General features: G+C 39.1%; 1 protein-coding gene across 2 annotated transcripts in view; it reads left to right on the forward strand.

The window, feature by feature from the left end:
* Positions 1 to 17,334, forward strand: part of Mdfic (MyoD family inhibitor domain containing) — an 83,232-nt gene that overhangs the window by 12,374 nt on the left and 53,524 nt on the right. For both annotated transcript variants that reach the window (XM_052721125.1, XM_052721127.1), the window contains exon 3: positions 7,714 to 7,836. In XM_052721125.1, the coding sequence (XP_052577085.1) occupies positions 7,714 to 7,836 (123 nt within the window). The remainder of the gene's footprint in view (positions 1 to 7,713; positions 7,837 to 17,334) is intronic.

Consider the following 17,334-nt stretch of genomic DNA (forward strand, 5'->3'; position numbering starts at 1 on the left):
GCTTTGTGAGTTTACACATACCTTTGCCTAGTTTGGCAAAATAGTTGAGATGACATGGTAGTAGAATTGAAGAAAAGATTAAAACAGAATAATAGAAAAGGCCGAGAAAGACCCAACTGTGTGGCTACAGACTGCTAAATCTGATACACCTATCTAAATTTGTCCATGAAATTGACTTGAAAAATTTTCCCTCCTCTTAGAACTGCCTTGTCCACAAAAGGGGGAAAAAAATAACACTTCTCACAGGAATGCACTTTTCCTTATTCAATCTACAGACAAGTAACTTATGGTGTTTCAGAAAGGGGTTACAAAGTGGATATTGTACTCAACAGCTTCCCTATAATATTTTCATAGCAGGGCTTTGAAAGATGGTTATGTAAAAATAAAAAAGAACAAAGCAAAAACAAAACAAAACCCAGTAATAGCTACTATGAATGAGCCCTTATTATAAACAAGACTCTGCTTTTTAGACATGATTCTGTTTAGTTTGATATCACCTTATGTTCTAGGTACCATTATTGTTCTCATTTTAAAGATGTAGAATATTAACAAAGAATAACTTTCATAGAATTCACACCATTAGTGGTGGTCCCAGTGGCATAGCACACTGATTTCAAGCTGTGCTCCTGAGTATTTTTCTAGTGCAGAGTACAAATTTGGGGTATTATGTCTATCCTAGAGACCCTAAAATTAATCTTTGTTCTTCACAGGGAAGGATGCGCATATCTAGGATTGAAAATGATAGAGTTACTCTTACTTGTTAGAAGGCTGTGTATGTTCAGAACTTTAGAGTGTCTTAAGGTTTAACCAAACACCCTTGTACAATAACTTTGCTAAGCCTAGTTGATTGTGAAGCAACATTCTGTATTCTTTTGTTATCATTGTTTGCTGAAAACATTCAGTTATTAGGGCTGCAGAGATGGCTTGGTGGGCAAAGTACTTGCTGTACAAGCACAAGGACCCAAGGTTTGCTGCTCAGAACACACAGTAAAGCTAGGTGTGGGGACACCTTTGTGAATCCTGGACACAAGAGGGTTCCTGGTATCACTGGCCAGCCACTGCCACCGAAACAGTGAACTTTCAGATTCAGTGAGGGACCCTGTCTCCAATGATAATAAATAAATAAATAAATAAATAAATAAATAAATAAATAAATAAATAATAAATAAATAATAAATTGTGGAGGAATGATATAGGAAAAATGGTATCTTCCTGTGTCTACATCCCCACAGATTCAAGTACACACACACACACACACACACACACAGAGAAAAGTTGCATATAAACTGGTGGAAAATCCCTGTTTAGTAGTTTAGGTAATTGTCTAATAGAAGGGTATTGAGCTCACTAGTTCTGTCTATAAAAGACAGAACTAAAACTAGATAAAGATTACCTGATGCCATATTCGTATTCAAAATAAAGAGCAGCTAACTAACATCCCAGACTACAAACAGACTGTGTCCTTTGTGCTGTCACTCCATCCATTCTGGGAGAAGGGCTGAGTGAGCAATGATCTTTCTTTGAGTGAATCAGCTGACTACGAGATCCTCTCCACCTCTGTCATCAACATCCTGTTTGATTTCAATATCTGACTCCAAGACATGATGTTCTCTCATTAGTAAAACTGAACTGATGTTTTCTTCCTATTTATACCACTGATGGTTCTGAAAATCAACTAAACATTATATATTAAAGTCTGTTGGATTCCCAGGACAGTACTGCAATTGCAAAAATTCATTAACTTTTTTCTTTCAACAGAGCAAAGCATTTTTATCTTTCTTTAAAAAAAAAAAAGCCAGACAACCACATATCAAGTAAATGGCTATTTTATGACATATAAATTTTACCTGAATTATTATCCAGTTCATTCAATCTCCTTAGATTTTTCTTTCTTGTTATTAACTTTTCTTTCCCATTACTAAATAATTATTTGATTTCCCCAACTGTCTGAGGTAAGTAACACTATCAAGATTTGAAATTTGGATAATGCCAGCTATGTAAAATACTATGCAATTTTAAATTAAATAAAAATTCTATTTACTTGAATGTTTCCCATTCTCCCTCAGCAGAAACAATCAAGATTGGAAGAGGCTGCCTATCACTATTCATGCTGAACTTTAGAAAAGAAACAAAAACATGAAAGGGCATCGATCATGTTAGATAGTCATTTTGGAGGAGGAAATAGTGTATGTAAATCGATCATTTAGAACTTTAATTTTCCCCTTTTGATCCTTTCTTTAACTTAATTCATGCTTGTCACTTTCTCTAAGAATTAACTCAAATACAGTGTCTACAAAGTCTTCTTTGTCCTTTGTTCCAGTCTGAACATCCTTTAGCATGGATGGTGTATTTGGACTCTATTGTTCACCCTTATACAGAGTCAGCGTCACACAGTCTGAGTGTGAGCAGGCCTTGGCAGCACAGCACCAACATTTCCCCACACAGCGGAGGAGGAGGAGACGAGGGCCTTGCCCTGCTCACACAGCTGTCAGCCTTGGAGCCCGAAGTCTGACCCTGGACAGTTTCCATCGCCTTCTGTTTTGTTGGGGCTTGATTGTTTCATACGAGCGTGTTTGGTCTCCTGGCTGAGAGATTTGTTGTCAGGACATGGTCTCCTTGCTTATCCAAAGATTGTTTTTCCTTTCTCTATGCAGGGGAGACACACTAAAAAGCTGGACACACCCACAAGTATACTACAATCCTTTGGCTCATGGTAGTTTTAAAAGGCTTTCAATTTATGTTATCTAAAATATATTTATTTTATCCCGTATATCAATAGAATTGATTAATATTATAAATCATTCAAATTTCATATTTTCATACTTGACCTGACAAGGAAGTGTAACTAAATACAGATGTATTAATTAGATGATTAGATAAACTTTGATTTTTTTGATTCCTTGGAATCCTGTGATGAGGAGATGAGTAGTAAGATGTGGATCTTCTTATCTGCCCAGCTTGGACACATTTCATTTTGATATCACTCTTCCATCCACCAAAATCACCTCGACTAAATACTTTAAGTTTGGGGGTCTGTGCATCTGTATGTGGTCAGAGTTCTCCACATGGTTCTGACTCAGTACCAAAACTGAGAACCATGACTTAGAAGAATAATCCACTACATAGAGGCGAGGACTCCATTGACTATACTTGTTAAATCTTACAGCTAGGTACAAACTGATGTCCTATGCTAGAGAAATCATTTGGTGCTGATGGTCTACATACTAGGCCCCCACATAGTAGCTGAACTGCACCACAAATCTTCATATGTCCAGGATACAATGGATTGAACCCTTGGCTTTCCAATGCAGAAGTGGCACAGCACTCTGACAGTGATAATACTCATCTGTTATTAGATATTTTTATCATCTTAAGGAGGAGTGGTTGACACAGCCATTTGAAAAGTGTTTGAAGGTTGAGTCTGTTTAAATGTTGTTCTTCCCAACAGTGAATCCCTTTTTCTCTCATCCTTCCATTGCTTCAGTGATACCTGTAAATACCCACTATTTATGAGGTAGATATCTAGTATTCCACTAAGTTTAGGAAATGTAAAATAATACAGGTAAATGGTGTGCATGCCTTAGGTGGGCCTAGAGCAGACAAGTGATCACAGAAGTTTAGTTTATCCAAGTAAAGAATTAGCTGAAGACAATGTAAGTTTTTACTGGGAACCTTTACTAGGCCTTGCCTTGGGTTGGGTGCAATGGGTCATCACAGGACTCACTAGGAACCAGCTCTCATGCCTTTAGTTTTCAAAGGAGGCAAAGTTGGATATATATGCTGGTGATTGTGATGTCATAGGAACTGCTCAGAATTTATTACCCATATCATGAGACATAGAGTGGTAGTTCTTCTTTTCCTTTTTTGATTTCAGGACATTAGGGATCATCTAATTCTAGAATTTCCAGATAAGAAAACTCCTTAAAAAAATGATAAACTGTCTCTTAATAAGAATTTGGGGGTAGGAAGAACTCTGTCTCCCCTTCCCTCCCGCCCTGACTCCAGAGTAGGTCACATCATTGTAAATCCATGTGTATATGGACCACGTGGCATTGTCATTTATTCAGTGAGGAGTCGAGAGGGTCTGTGCTTAGCACTTGAATATTGGACATGATTCAAATATGCATCAAGTGTGTCTAGAGGCTTTATTCATACCTATTTTCTTTTAGTCAGCAATGCTTCATAATGCCTTGGTTTCATGAATTAATTTTAATGGAATTAAACTTGAACAGCTCAAAATTATATAATTAATTTCATTCAGCTTCAATTAAAGTTACTAATTGAATCAAGCCTGCTAGCATGACACCTGGCGGCAGCCAGCTACGTAACAGTATGAGTATGTAGGACTGCCGATAAGCCAGTTCATGTATACTAGTGAGACTGCAGAAACCTTTTTTACTGATAATCTCAGAAAGGCCTGAGTTGACTACAGCAGTAAAGAATTCTGGAGTTGTTTAAGAAAGTTAAGATTTTAATTGAAACTAACACATCTTGTGAAGATTACATTTTCCCTGTGATAATGCTGAGTAAATGTTACATAAATCTAGAACATATTGGTTTAACATGCTTTTAATTTATATTTTACTGGTGTTTGACTATGGTTTTGCAGTCTAAAAATGCTTATCATTGAAGGCCCGTATTTTTTTTTTTTGTAGCAATCTTAGCCTCTGATTTTAGTCCTGAGTTTATACCCATCAATATTTCATGTGTTGAAATGTGCTTTGTAGCAGAATTGTTAATTTGTTGTGAAATTTCTATGATACATGAGAATTTTTTTTTTTTTTTTTTTTTGGCATGGGCAGAAATTTTTCCCTTCTACTGGAAATGTTAAAAAGACTGGCTGACAACTTCTGCCTGGGTCTCTTTGCGTCTTTGCCTCCATAGCTCGACATTATGTAGTTTCTCTGACTGTTTCCTAATGCTACAGACTCTTTTAAATAGATTTTCTCTTCTGACAAGCTCAGTGATTGGGAATACTTCAGCAGTGGAACTTTAAGAAGATGCCTAGTGTGTGTCTAGCAGGCTCCAGGGATTGACCGACTAGGGCAGCAAGGGAACAAAGTAAAGTCAAAACACAGAACAGCCGGGATCGGGTGCGCTGGGCTCTCTGATGAAGAAGCCACAGCACCCTGATGCTCCTGTTTATTATATGTAGTTGAGCATGGAGGCCGAGTTTATGGGTACAGTTGAATCACAGAGGGTTTATGGATACAGCTGAATCGAGGAGACAGATTTAGTTAACCTCACTAGAAGCCTTCTTTATAGGAGAGCAGTCTTCAGGTTGTAAAGGGGGAGGTTATGGCACATATTTCTGCAGACACTATGAACATTCACTCTTGGGCCAGAGGAAGGCTTCACAATCTCTCTGAGCCTCACCCAGTGTGGAGGTGTGGAATGTGCCAAATCCCCATGGGTCTGAGGCTTTGGTCCTTGACATGGCTGGCTCATGTCCCGCAATACACATTTATTCAGGACTTCACCCACTTCCTACAGACTAGCTATACCTTTCTTTCTTGTTTGCACATTCAGATAGTATTGAACTCATCACCTAGACTATGAACTACATGAAGGCTGGGTAATGTGTTATCTTTCAAGGTATGAACATCACCCAATGAAATGAATGAACATTTGAATCCACCACATGTATTCTATGTACATAATGAGTAAGTTACTCTCCCATTCTTCCAATCTTTTATCATCAAATCTGGCTTAAACATTCGGTCATTCCACCCTGTCTCGAAAAACCAAAAACCAAACCAAACCAAACCAAACAAACAAACAAACAAAAAGGCCTGTTTATTTATCTGTGCAAACCTTCCTTAGTTTCTACATCTGCTTCCTTTTCTATTATGCCATTCAGTTAAACTCTCATCAGTGTCTATTTGAACTTCACCAAGTCTCCATTTCAGTGCCCGCATGTTTTGCTGTAGCTATGGTAAAAATACCCTGATAAAAACATCTTAAGGGAGGAAAGGTTTATTTTGGAAAAATACAGTCCCACATGGCATAGAAGACATGGTAGCAGGCAGAGACGGCTGCAGAGACTGTGGCAGAAACAGGAAGTTGACTAGTTACATTTCATATGTGCCCAGGAAGCAGAAGGAATGGTGGGTGGGGCATGCTACAAAGCCTCTGGGCCTACCCCAAGTTACCATTTCCTCTATTGAGACTAGACCTCAGAACATTTCATAAGGTTTCCAGAGAGAGCCTTTTCAAGTAGCACCATCAGCTCACATCTTCATACATGTGAACCTATGAGGGCAGTTAGCATTCAAATTCAACAGTCTCAGTCTCTGTCTCTGCCTGTCTGTCTGTCTCTCTCTCCCACCCCTTTTCTCCCTCTCCTCTTTATCATCCTCTTCTTATTGTACACATCAGATATCAAGTGAACATTTAAAGGACATAGGGACAGTGGATCACCCTGAGAATAGCTCTATGTCCCTTAAATGAAATAGAATTATTCATTGTGGCCTAGGAATCTGCTTTTTCAAAATGTTCTCCAGCCAATTAGGATTGAGAAGCACAGATGTACCTGTTTATTACTCTCCTTAATATATAGCTTTGCTTAGGCATTTCACAAAGCCTCAATGCTCACTGGATTTATTCATCTTGTTTTTGAATTAAGTCTAAATTTCCCATGTTGGCATTCAAATATCCACATTATGGCTTCATGAGAACTTTACAGCCTTGCTTCTTGTCCCTCTGAAACCACTTCATAGCCTGGATTTGGGACCTTTGCCCAAGTGTCTGCTTTGGAGTTTTCCCATGCTGTTCTTCCACCTTTTTCCCATGTGACTTTTGAAGTTCTTCTTATCTTTTAGAAACCATCCAATGTGCTCCTTTCTCTAAAGTGTCTTTCTTGATCTCTGAATCCTGATGAGATTTTTTTCCCCTTTCTTTTGAACCCTTTTAGTACTCTGGACCTTTCATAGCATGCATTCTGCCTTGTGTTATAGGTTGTGTGTTGCTTGACTTATGCTCCCAACAAGACATTCCATTTCCTTACATGTTATCTTTCCACCTGAGAGCTCATGATCCTACATATCAACCTCTCATCCTAAATACTTCCATCTCTGAGGTCGCATTGTGCGCTCTTTGACTTTTTCCTTCCGTTTCTACAGAGAGAACTCTGTACTTGTTTCCTAGATCCTGACTGCCCAGTCACTCCTCATTCAGCTGTGGTCTGGCTTTTATCTCCATCAATCATTTGTAGTCTCTTCTTTGATGCTTTTTCGGTCTCACCTGCTCCCTATCTGTATGGACTCACTCACCCTCATCCTTGAGGTAACCTTTCTACATTTCTCTATGATGACAGATCACTTACCATGCTAATATTTATTTACTACAATCTTGACAGATTATATTTTATTGTGAGCTTGTTTCTTTAAGGATGAAAAGATAGTAGGTGTTCAACAAATTTTATTGAGCCAAAAACATATACAACAGTCAATAATGGTATAATTCTATCTTCTTAAGCTATGGCAGACTTGGAAGTAGTACAAAAAATTCAGCTATATTTGGTGCCACACACTCATGATTCCAGCAGCTGCGGGGTAGTGGTAGGAATGTCAGGAGTTTTAAGTTATCATCAACTACATCATGAGTTCCAGGCCTGTGTTCTATGAGATACTGTCTCAAACAAACAAACAAAACTGAAAACAAAAAATACATGTCGCATTCATCAATTGGTAATAAATGTCTAATCTTTTTCAGAGAAATGTAATGAGGACAATGCTGAGAAAGATATAAGTCAACCTACCAGTTGCCACTCCATGTATGGACTGATGAGGGACCAGTCCATTTGGGGAAATCCTCCCGATGGTGAACTAGTCAGAAGTAAGTATTTTTTAAGAGAAAATCTGAGTGATTCAGGGATATGACTTTGATATTATACCTTCAGTTACCTTCCCAAGTTATTTTGCTACACATTTGTAAATCTGAAAGTGTTTTTGTTTGTACTAAAGCATCAGAGTTAAAAATCAGAGCTAAAACTAGTATGTAAATACTCTATATGCTTCTATACTTTCTTTAGAATGGAAGAATTGCCCTGTAAATGTTATACCCTACAGTTAGATTTAGTCAAAGTTAGCTCTTTCTTCAGTGAGGACTCAGTGGAAATTAGGCATCTTTAAGGACATGTTGGACTGTGATACTAAGAAAACAAAATCAGATCTAAAGGACAGTGCTCATGTGGTCTCTATTCATTTGGCAAGTGCTACCAAACCTGTTTTTATATTACTATCTATGTCTTTTTTATACTTCTCCCCTCCTCCCCCTGGTTAATTCATAGAGCATTTATACAGCATTCGTGTATTTATTTCACCCTGAGAATGTTCTGAAATGCTGGTATCTTTTGGGTGGTGCTCAAAACATGAATTTTATTTGAGGTTCTGCCTTAGATCCTCTGGAACTTATGTCCTGTCCCTGAGTCCTCATAGACTTTAAACTGAATTTGCCATGAAAAGAACTTAGCAAAGGAGTGAATGTAAAGGTACACACCCAAAAAAAGCATGGAAGAAAATCTTTTGAATTCTTGCTCATGGTTTATTGCATCTCAGTATTAGTATGATAGAGTGGACAGAGAATACATTTCTCAGATTCAAGTGTTGTACTATAATTTAAATTTGATACATCATTCTAGACAATTCATAATATAGATTCCTTCTTGTTTTACTTTTTTTTTCAAGACTCTTGACATTCCTTTCTTCTCTAGAGTGCTCAGTTCCCAGCCCTCACTGAATACTAGAAAAAGACCAACTTGGCAGGAAATTAACAATAATAGTAAAAATATTGTTGAAGGACATTTATAGTTTGCTGTTTTACAGAAGCTCTTAAAATTAGTTTTTGTTCTTTAACTTTAGATTTGAGATACTTTTGTCTTGGCGAGGCAATAGGAAGGAAGGAAATGTAACTCAGAAATTAGTGACAAACAGGATTAATATAGCCTTTTCCAAAAAATCAAATAAACAGTATTTCAAGTAGTTATCCCTCAACATATATTGGCCATCTTTTATCAAAATATTGACTCTACAATTGGGAAACATAAGGTTTGGTGAGATGCTGTCACATTTTGCCTGTGATTTCCTAGCAACTAGACTTTACACTAAGATACATAGGAAAGAATTTAAACTCCATTTATTGGGGACATATATAGTTCCCTCCCCCCCCCCTCCCTACCCCCTAGGGACAACGACTGTCTTGTTGGATGTATAAGAAACGTTTAAAGTGGAACAATGTATAGCATTTTAAACATGACTCCATTCTGGACTGCATGGAGAAGTTTGTGATTGTGGTAGCATCTGCTAGTCCATGCTGATTTTGAACTCCATGTAGCTGTCTGTCTGCCTTTCCATCTTGGCCTTTCCCAACAGAGTCCTCAGCCATTTCTGCCTAATTCAAAATTTGCCTCCCATATTAGGTGAGAAGGCTGTTTTCTTCTTGCTTTAGTGTTCAGCACATTTTGGAGGCTCAGCAGATCTTTTGTAATAACAATAGGCCTTGGAAAGGGAGACTGTGCCTCAGAACTCCATGGGGCTGGAAGGGAACATCTGCAGTGAGTCAGCCCTGGCACAGTCCTGTTCCAGGAGTCCTGTGTGGCTCCCTGAGCACCATGGAAGAACAGGACAGCTGGCTCCTGCAGAACTGATGTGAGAGATCCTACTACAGTGCTGGGGTGGCTGGATGGAGAGGTCATCAAAAAAAAAAAAAAAAAAAAAAAAGAGGACGATTGGAGTGTGGGAACTGTTTCAAACCACAACCCACTCGTTTTTCCAACCTTCCATGGGATAGCTCAGCTACAAAAGTCAAAAGTGCAGAGAGTAACTGTTGAATCTGAGTTTTCTTTATCTGTTCTTGAGGGTAGTTTCTGAAGGCTGAAGGCTCACGTGTTGTCTTTGCTGCCCAGGATGCCTGCTGCCTTCTTTATTGAATGTGTAAGGCATAATTTATAATGGACTGTTATCTGGCAATGTGAAGAGGCTGTTTTTACTTTTCTTTACTGAGAATGAAACGTAGTCCTGGAAAGTCAAGGGAGTGGCTGCTTTGGAAATTGCATTCTAATTAGAGGGTGTATTCTCAAGCTTCATAAATGAGATCCAAGCTGAGAACCGTTTCTAAGTTATTCCATGAACTTTAACCTTGACCTCTGTGGACCACCTGCTTGTGGCTCACACGGCATTGGCTCCTGCGCCACATGGAAGTTTGAGCTTTTCTGGTACTTCTAGAAGATATGTGGCAGGTGGCAGATGTGGGACTGTGATTTGAAAGCTTGCAATTCAAATCTGTTGCCCCTGAGTTGCTAACTTATTAGAGAAAATCCTTTCTGGAAGTAATAAATAAAAGAGAAGAAATCCATATGGAATGAAGCATTTCCAATAAATAGGCCACACAGAGTCTAGTGAGGGAATGTGCCTTGTGAATCTCTTTCTTATGAAATTTAAATGAAAAAAAAAAAAGACAACTCTAGCCACTTACATTTGTTAAAAAAAATCTTAAATCAAATTAGCAAATAATTAAAAGCACAATAGAGGTTTTCTGAGGAAATTTTATAATTGGAAAGTTTCTACTTTATTTTTTTTAAGAGATCCTTTAAAATGCTTAAAAAGCATTTATATTCTGAGAAAATATTTTGGTATATAATTTAATTTCTGGAATATATCTTAAATTTCAGACTTTATAACAATTTGTCTTTGTTTTCGAGAGCACAGGCTGAGAATTCGGCTTTTCCTCTCGGAAGAGCGTGTTTGGTGTGGGGTATAATTTGGAGCTCTACCTTTTACAGTGCTTTGTTTTAATAATCACCCTTTCCCTGACTTGATGAAATACACATTGCAGCGAAGTGACATGTCAGTTAATATTAATTTTTCTATTCAATCCATAATACACACAGATCCATAACAGGTAATGGGCAACAATGTATGTTTTAATTATCCTAAAAGAGGAATGATCTTGGGGTGATTTCTAAGGTAGGAAGGAGTGTGTGTGTGTGTATACGTAGATGCCCATGTGTGTGCATGTGTCCATTTGTGTATACATGTGTATATGCACTTATATGTGACTATAAATATACATACTTGTATTCCTCTACTGACAGGCAGGCAGCATGTGTAAGTAATGTTTTGGTTTAATTTAGGTCAAATTCTACTATCCTAGTTATTTCCTATGAAGAGCTTACATTTTTCTTTGTTCGTCTTTATAAAGTGCCTGAGGTCTCTATTGGAGATTTTTCTAGGTCTTTCTGAACATTCCTATTACTTAACTTTATCCATGGACATTGCTCTGTACACAAATGCCTCTAATTCTAAATGTCATTACTTAACTCCAGAAATTTTCCTCAGCTTCTCTTTTAAAATAAATTTCCCATTAAATTAAACTGTTTGGTTCAGCTCATTCTCTCCTTTGTGATTTTGTAGAATTCCCATGATCTGAAGCAAAGTTAGAATGCTCTACTTAAATGGTAATCCCCATTCTGTTTAACCCATTTATTCATTTTGAAGAGTTTTTCTGCTCTCATAATAGTAAGCACTTAATTGGCAGGAGAATGCAAGTCGCTCTCAAATTCACACTCACCAGCCCTACGGAGCTGTGCAGCAGCTCCTCGCCTTTCCACTCACCCTCCTACTTGAAGCCTTCCTCTTGGCATCATCCGAATCTCCTCTCCATATCAACAGGCTCTGCTGTTAGGAACTCTATTATTTCTTTTCTGAGCCTCTGCCAGCTTAGAGCTGATCACCCTTAATGAACACCATTCCATCACCCCAGGGGATTCTGCCTGTGTGTAAAACACCGCAAGAAAGGCAGGTACTCGGGCATGCTGTCACATACTTGGAACACTTCTTATTTCCATGGTAAAGAGGGAGCATGAAGAGGTTTTGATTCACGTGTTTTCTGCAGCTCTCTTGTTTGAATGCACATTTCAACAACTATTATTTGGTTTTCTTTAGAGAGTTCAGTTTATAGGAAACTAAAAATTATTCTTCATTAATGTAGCACCTAGAGAGGACTGGTAGATGTAGCTTTTTAAAAGTTTTGTTGATACGCATGGGAGACCTGCCCTTTCCTAAACAGAAACAGAGGAGGAGTGGATTGGGGGGTGTGGGAACAGAGCGGGAGGGGTTGAGGGAGGGGTTGGGAGGAGAGGAGGGAGAGGAAACTTTGGCCAGGATGTACAATAAATAAATAATTAAGCTTATTTAAAAGAATAAAAAATAATGCTCCTTAGCATTCTCAGGCATTGCCTAGCACTTCGTGCTCTGTTGTGTCTTTGAGAAGTACTGGGCTCAAATCATTCTGACTTTGGAGTTGCTCCTTGTCCCTCCCCCCTCCATTCAGCTCTCAGCAGGCAAATTCTTGTTTTTCACTATGCTGACCAAGTGTTTGCACCAATTATCACAGTTGCTTTTCTTATTGTCCTAGAGCAAAACATTTAATCAACTTTTACAAAATCAAGCTGGTGGTTTGGTTTCCAGGTGAGGTGTGTAATGGTGATCATTTTTTTGATGTTCTACTATATTTCCTCTTCTGTTAATAGCAGTCATCTAGACTACTGTTCTAGAGCAGAGCTGAGGTTTCCTGACAATTCACTTTCATGGTGGGTTGTTCCATTCTCAACCCAGGTTCTTCCCTTCAATGGGAGCGAAATATTTTCCATCTTTTCTGTTGAACGTCTTAATATTAGGTGTGGGGAGGCCAGTAGAAATGAACTGCCAGGGACAGGTTGTTTCTGTGAAGACTGTCTGGCTATACTTTAAAGTTCCTTGTGTTATGCAAAATACAACAAATGCTATTGCTCTCATGCTGCTACTTTTGGTCTAATTTATTTATATATGATCCTCATCGTATAGTAAGGCACTTGGCTTTTAATCCACATCATACTTTTTTTTGGGGGGGGGGGTTAGGGAGACTTTATTTGACCCTGTTTCAGGTTAGAGTACAGCATTGTGGGGAAGCCAAGGTGGCAGGAAATTGGAGCAGCTGGCCACATATATAGCCAGGAACAGACGACATGAATTAATGTCTGTGTCCTAGTTCTTCAATCACTTTCCCCACTCTTACACAACCCAAGATACCTCGCCTAGAGAATGATGCTGCCCTTAGTGAGTAGGTCTTACCATCTCAATTAAAGTAATCAAGACAACCCCAATCCAGACTCGTCTACAGGTCAATCTATTATAGACAATCTCTCATTGAGACTACCTTCCCAGGTGATTCTAGACTGTGTCAAGGTGTCAATCAAAACTGACCATCACAGGGGTCCTGGTTATCAGAATGAAAAGAATGGTTGAAGATTCTTGTTACTAACATTGAATGTTCTCCTTGGATGTTGCTGTGAATAAAATTTGACATCAACCATGTGAGAAGGTGAAGTATAGCAACAAACTGGAAACCCTTTGGTTAAATCCAGTTTGTGGTCGTGTTCTTTCTGTCTAATATACATTCTATTAAGAAATATAAAATTCTTGATTTTCCTTAAAAGTTAAAATTCTGCCAACCTCTCTAGTTTGACAGACACATAATACTTTGGTCAGTCAGAAGTTTTCAAGTTCTTACTGATGTTCCCAAAGTCTTTTGATCCTTTTGGCCCTAGATGAGGTTGAGCTGGAGGGCAGGTAAGGGATAAGGGCTTACCAAGGGCACTAGATTTAGTTCCTTCTCATTTGTAAATTTTTCAAGCCTCTCAGAGAACTGAGGCCTGGGAATTATCATAGAGATCATCTCAAAAATGTTAACCTCTGAAGAAATAAGTAACATTTAATTATCTAGACCACAGATGCTGTGGTCTAGATAATTTTAGTTCCCCAACCTCAAACTTCCTGGATCTGAACATTCTGAGAACTTGTACAGAAATTATTTAGGTTTTTTTTCTTTTCTTTTCCTTTTTTTTTTGTAGACTGTGTTTTTATATTAGACTTTTGCAATAAAATAAAACTTAGAAAACTGAGCAAAGAATGAATTATGACTGAGTGTTTAGTTTACTACTGGGTTATATTGGGGATTAAGTCGTGGTCAACACAGGTATGGATTCTGCAGGTGAAAGTTATGATCTTATGGCAGAGGCAGACAGTTCCTCCTGAGATGATTGCTTGTATTAGCAGTGCCCGGGGAAAAGTGCAGGGCTGCTGTATGTTCACATGGGAGAAACCCAAGTCCTCACGTGGAGCGGACATCAGAGAAAGCTTTCCAGAGGAAGCCATGTGTGTGATTCTACTGAAACTGAAGCAGGATGTCTCTCTCTCTCTTTCTTCCTCCCTCCCCCTGCTCTGTGTGTGTGTGTGTGTGTGTGTGTGTGTGTGTGTGTGTGTGTGTGTGTGTGTGTGTATGTGTGTGACAAGCCCAAAGCATAGCACATCTTTGGACCTAGAAATAAGAGAGGAAATGGTTGAATGGAGTTGAAGTTTTGCATAAACTAGGATATAAAGTGTTTGATTCAGAGTGGAGAGAGATGAGAAAGAGGGAAAGAGTCTGTCGAGGGAAGACTGACAATGTTGGAGTTGTGACCAGATCAGGTTTATGCCTTTTTAATATGGATTTATTTTGGATTGATTGTTTTTTAATACTTTGGAAAATAAATAGAAATGGGAAGGACTGAAGTCATAACAGACTAATGATAAGACTGCTGTGTTAAGCAAGACAAGAAAGCATGGTGTTTGGTCCAGATTATGTTGGGTAGCACTGTAGGAAGGAAGAAGGAGGAAGTGGATTTCTCTCCTTCTCCCTCTCCCTCTCTCATCTCTCAATAGGGTTTCACTCTAGGCAAAACTGGTTTGGAATTCACTATGTAGCCCAGGCTTGCTTCAAACTCATGGCAACCCTCCTGTCCCAGCCTCTTGAGTTCTAAGATTGCAGATGGGAACCACTTGACATTATCCACTAGATTTATTTTGTGAGGTGCAATCAGCCAGATGGATGGGATGAAACCATGCTGGGAATGATGCCAAGGGTTTGGGTTTGAACAAAAGTCAGTTGTTATGCAAGGACAATGGGACTAAACATTTAAGGACCTGTCAGCAGAGTTTAAAGTGATGACCTGTGGGTACAGGGGAAAGAGGACACGAAGAGGTTCAACTAGAGGAACAAAGGCTAATAGTACAGAAAGTCTTCTACTCTTGAAGAATCAAGAGAGGACTAGCTGTTGTAGATGAATAGGAAATGGGGGAAGGTAAGGTTGAATATAATGGAAAATATGGGTTTAAGCTGTGTAGGTGGAGCCATCTTAGCTGAGATCAGAGCCTGAGTATGGCCATGAAGATGAACAAATGAAATGGTTCATGTCAAACTCAGAGGGATAGCTTGAAAAAAGGCTTTGGAGGCTTTTTACAAATTGCCATGTTACCTAGTGGGGAAGCAGAGATACAGGTGTTTGTTCCTGTCAGCACACCCAGGAAAGGGCAAAGCTGGGCTTTAGCTGCCTGTAGATTCCATCTGGGTTCCCTATTGAACATTTCTGCAGCACTGCACATACTCAATAGATCATATCTGGTGTTTGCTGCTATGTGCTATATCTGCCTGTGTATAGACAGTAGCTTGGGATCCCCTAAAATACAGCCTCTGAAATGGTGGGAAATATACAGATCATTTACAGTGGTTGTCCTTCATTATCATAAGACTCTAAGGAGGTTTTTCCATCTAGTATAGTTAACACACAATTGGAAATGGAAAAAAATATATATATATATATATATCATGATGAGTATTACCTTCGTGATTTAGATATGTATGTCTGCCTGCATCTGTATATATAACATTACAGATATATTTCCTTACTACAAGGTATGTGGTCGCCGTTTTAGAGTAGTTCCCCCGAGAGTACTGGGAAATTGATTGAAGACATATAGGTGAAGAGGGTGTCCACTTAATATTCTGTGTACTTTAGTTTGCATTTCTGCCTCCTTAAGTGATTTATCTTACTACATTAAACACAATGTAACTATATTTAAAGAAAGAAAGTACTTCCACATAGCAAAAATAGGGTAAAACCAAGCTTCCTGAGACATCAGAGAGCCCACCCAAACATGTTCAGGCCAGTCTTAAGTTTGTAAGTAGGCAGGAAATTTAAATTCTTTCAGGGTCTTTGAAAGGCAGGAACTCTCACACAATTTGGAGGATGGAGAGCAAGTGCAAAACGGGGTGGGGGAGGGGCTAGGGGTGGGGGTGAGACTGACTCTTATTTAAAAAAAAAAAAAACTGAATTCAAGAAAACAGAGGCAGAGCCCTAAACCCAGAGTTGGACCGTTTTAAGCACTGGACTTTCTGACGATATCCGCAGAGGTCAGAGGTCAGTAAAGCTGGGTGTAGATGGAGTGGTAGGCACGAAGGAGCAGCGATCTAGTTTTGCTAAGCGTGAAACACCACTGTATCCTAACTTTATAATTTACTTCTCATTGAGTTCTTGCAATTGAAGGAGAAGGAGTTTTTCTGAGTTTAGTCAGAACACCTAGGAGAGCTGCTCTAGCGGAGGGAGCGAGGACTGTGACGGTCTCTGCACAGCCATGCTTCTCCACCTGCACCAGCCACAGCCTACAGCAGGGTGAGACTTGCTTTCAGTTCAGCCCACAGCTCAGAACAGATGGTGAGGGTGTAGAGAATGCGAGAGGTTGTGGAAACCTCTTTTAATCCCTTTCAGAAGCTCTGTTGCCTTTTTGCCCCAGCAGAGTGAAGAATCAATGCTACAACTTGTCCTCTTTCTTTCAACTAGTCCTCGGGAGTCAGTAGCAAATCTTTGCTACACAGTGCTCCGCTAAAAGCTGAACTCTTCCCAAGTTTCTTGGGTTCAGCAGCAAGATACACAAAAACCAGGGGGGCTCGCCTTGAAAGCACTCAAATGGCGCTGTTAGGGAGTGAAAAATTACATTAAGTGAAACATAGACGGGAGCGGATACAGAAATGTGTTCTGCTTTGGAACATTATTTAATTAAATACATTTGCCATGGCTCTTGAGAACTTGTGAGAACTTGTCCTGGAAAATTTAAGAAATGGAGATTCCCACCATCTCGAATCATCATGAATAATTGATTCATGCCAGGGTAACCAGAAAATGGCCATTCAGCTCATCTCTGGATGCTGCCTGCCATTCCTTGTCTGCAGCCCACTTTGTGTCAGCCCACCTTCGCGGGTTAGCCTCTCACCCTTTGACGTTTCGGAGCTGCTGCGGTAGTCACAGAGAGGGGCGAGAGCAATAGCACAGCCCACGTTTTTATGAGGTAAAATCATTCTATAGACAATAATCTATTATTGGAAACCAAGGTCAATCAATTTTCCCCTATATTCAGGTTTTCAATACTTAAGCTAAGCTGGCTGATGCTTGTTCAATTTCTTTTAAAGATTTATAATTTTTAC

The sequence above is a fragment of the Peromyscus californicus genome, unplaced genomic scaffold (assembly GCF_007827085.1).
Source record: "Peromyscus californicus insignis strain IS unplaced genomic scaffold, ASM782708v3 Scaffold_6__1_contigs__length_162567912, whole genome shotgun sequence".
In the NCBI taxonomy this organism is placed as follows: Eukaryota; Metazoa; Chordata; class Mammalia; order Rodentia; family Cricetidae; genus Peromyscus; species Peromyscus californicus.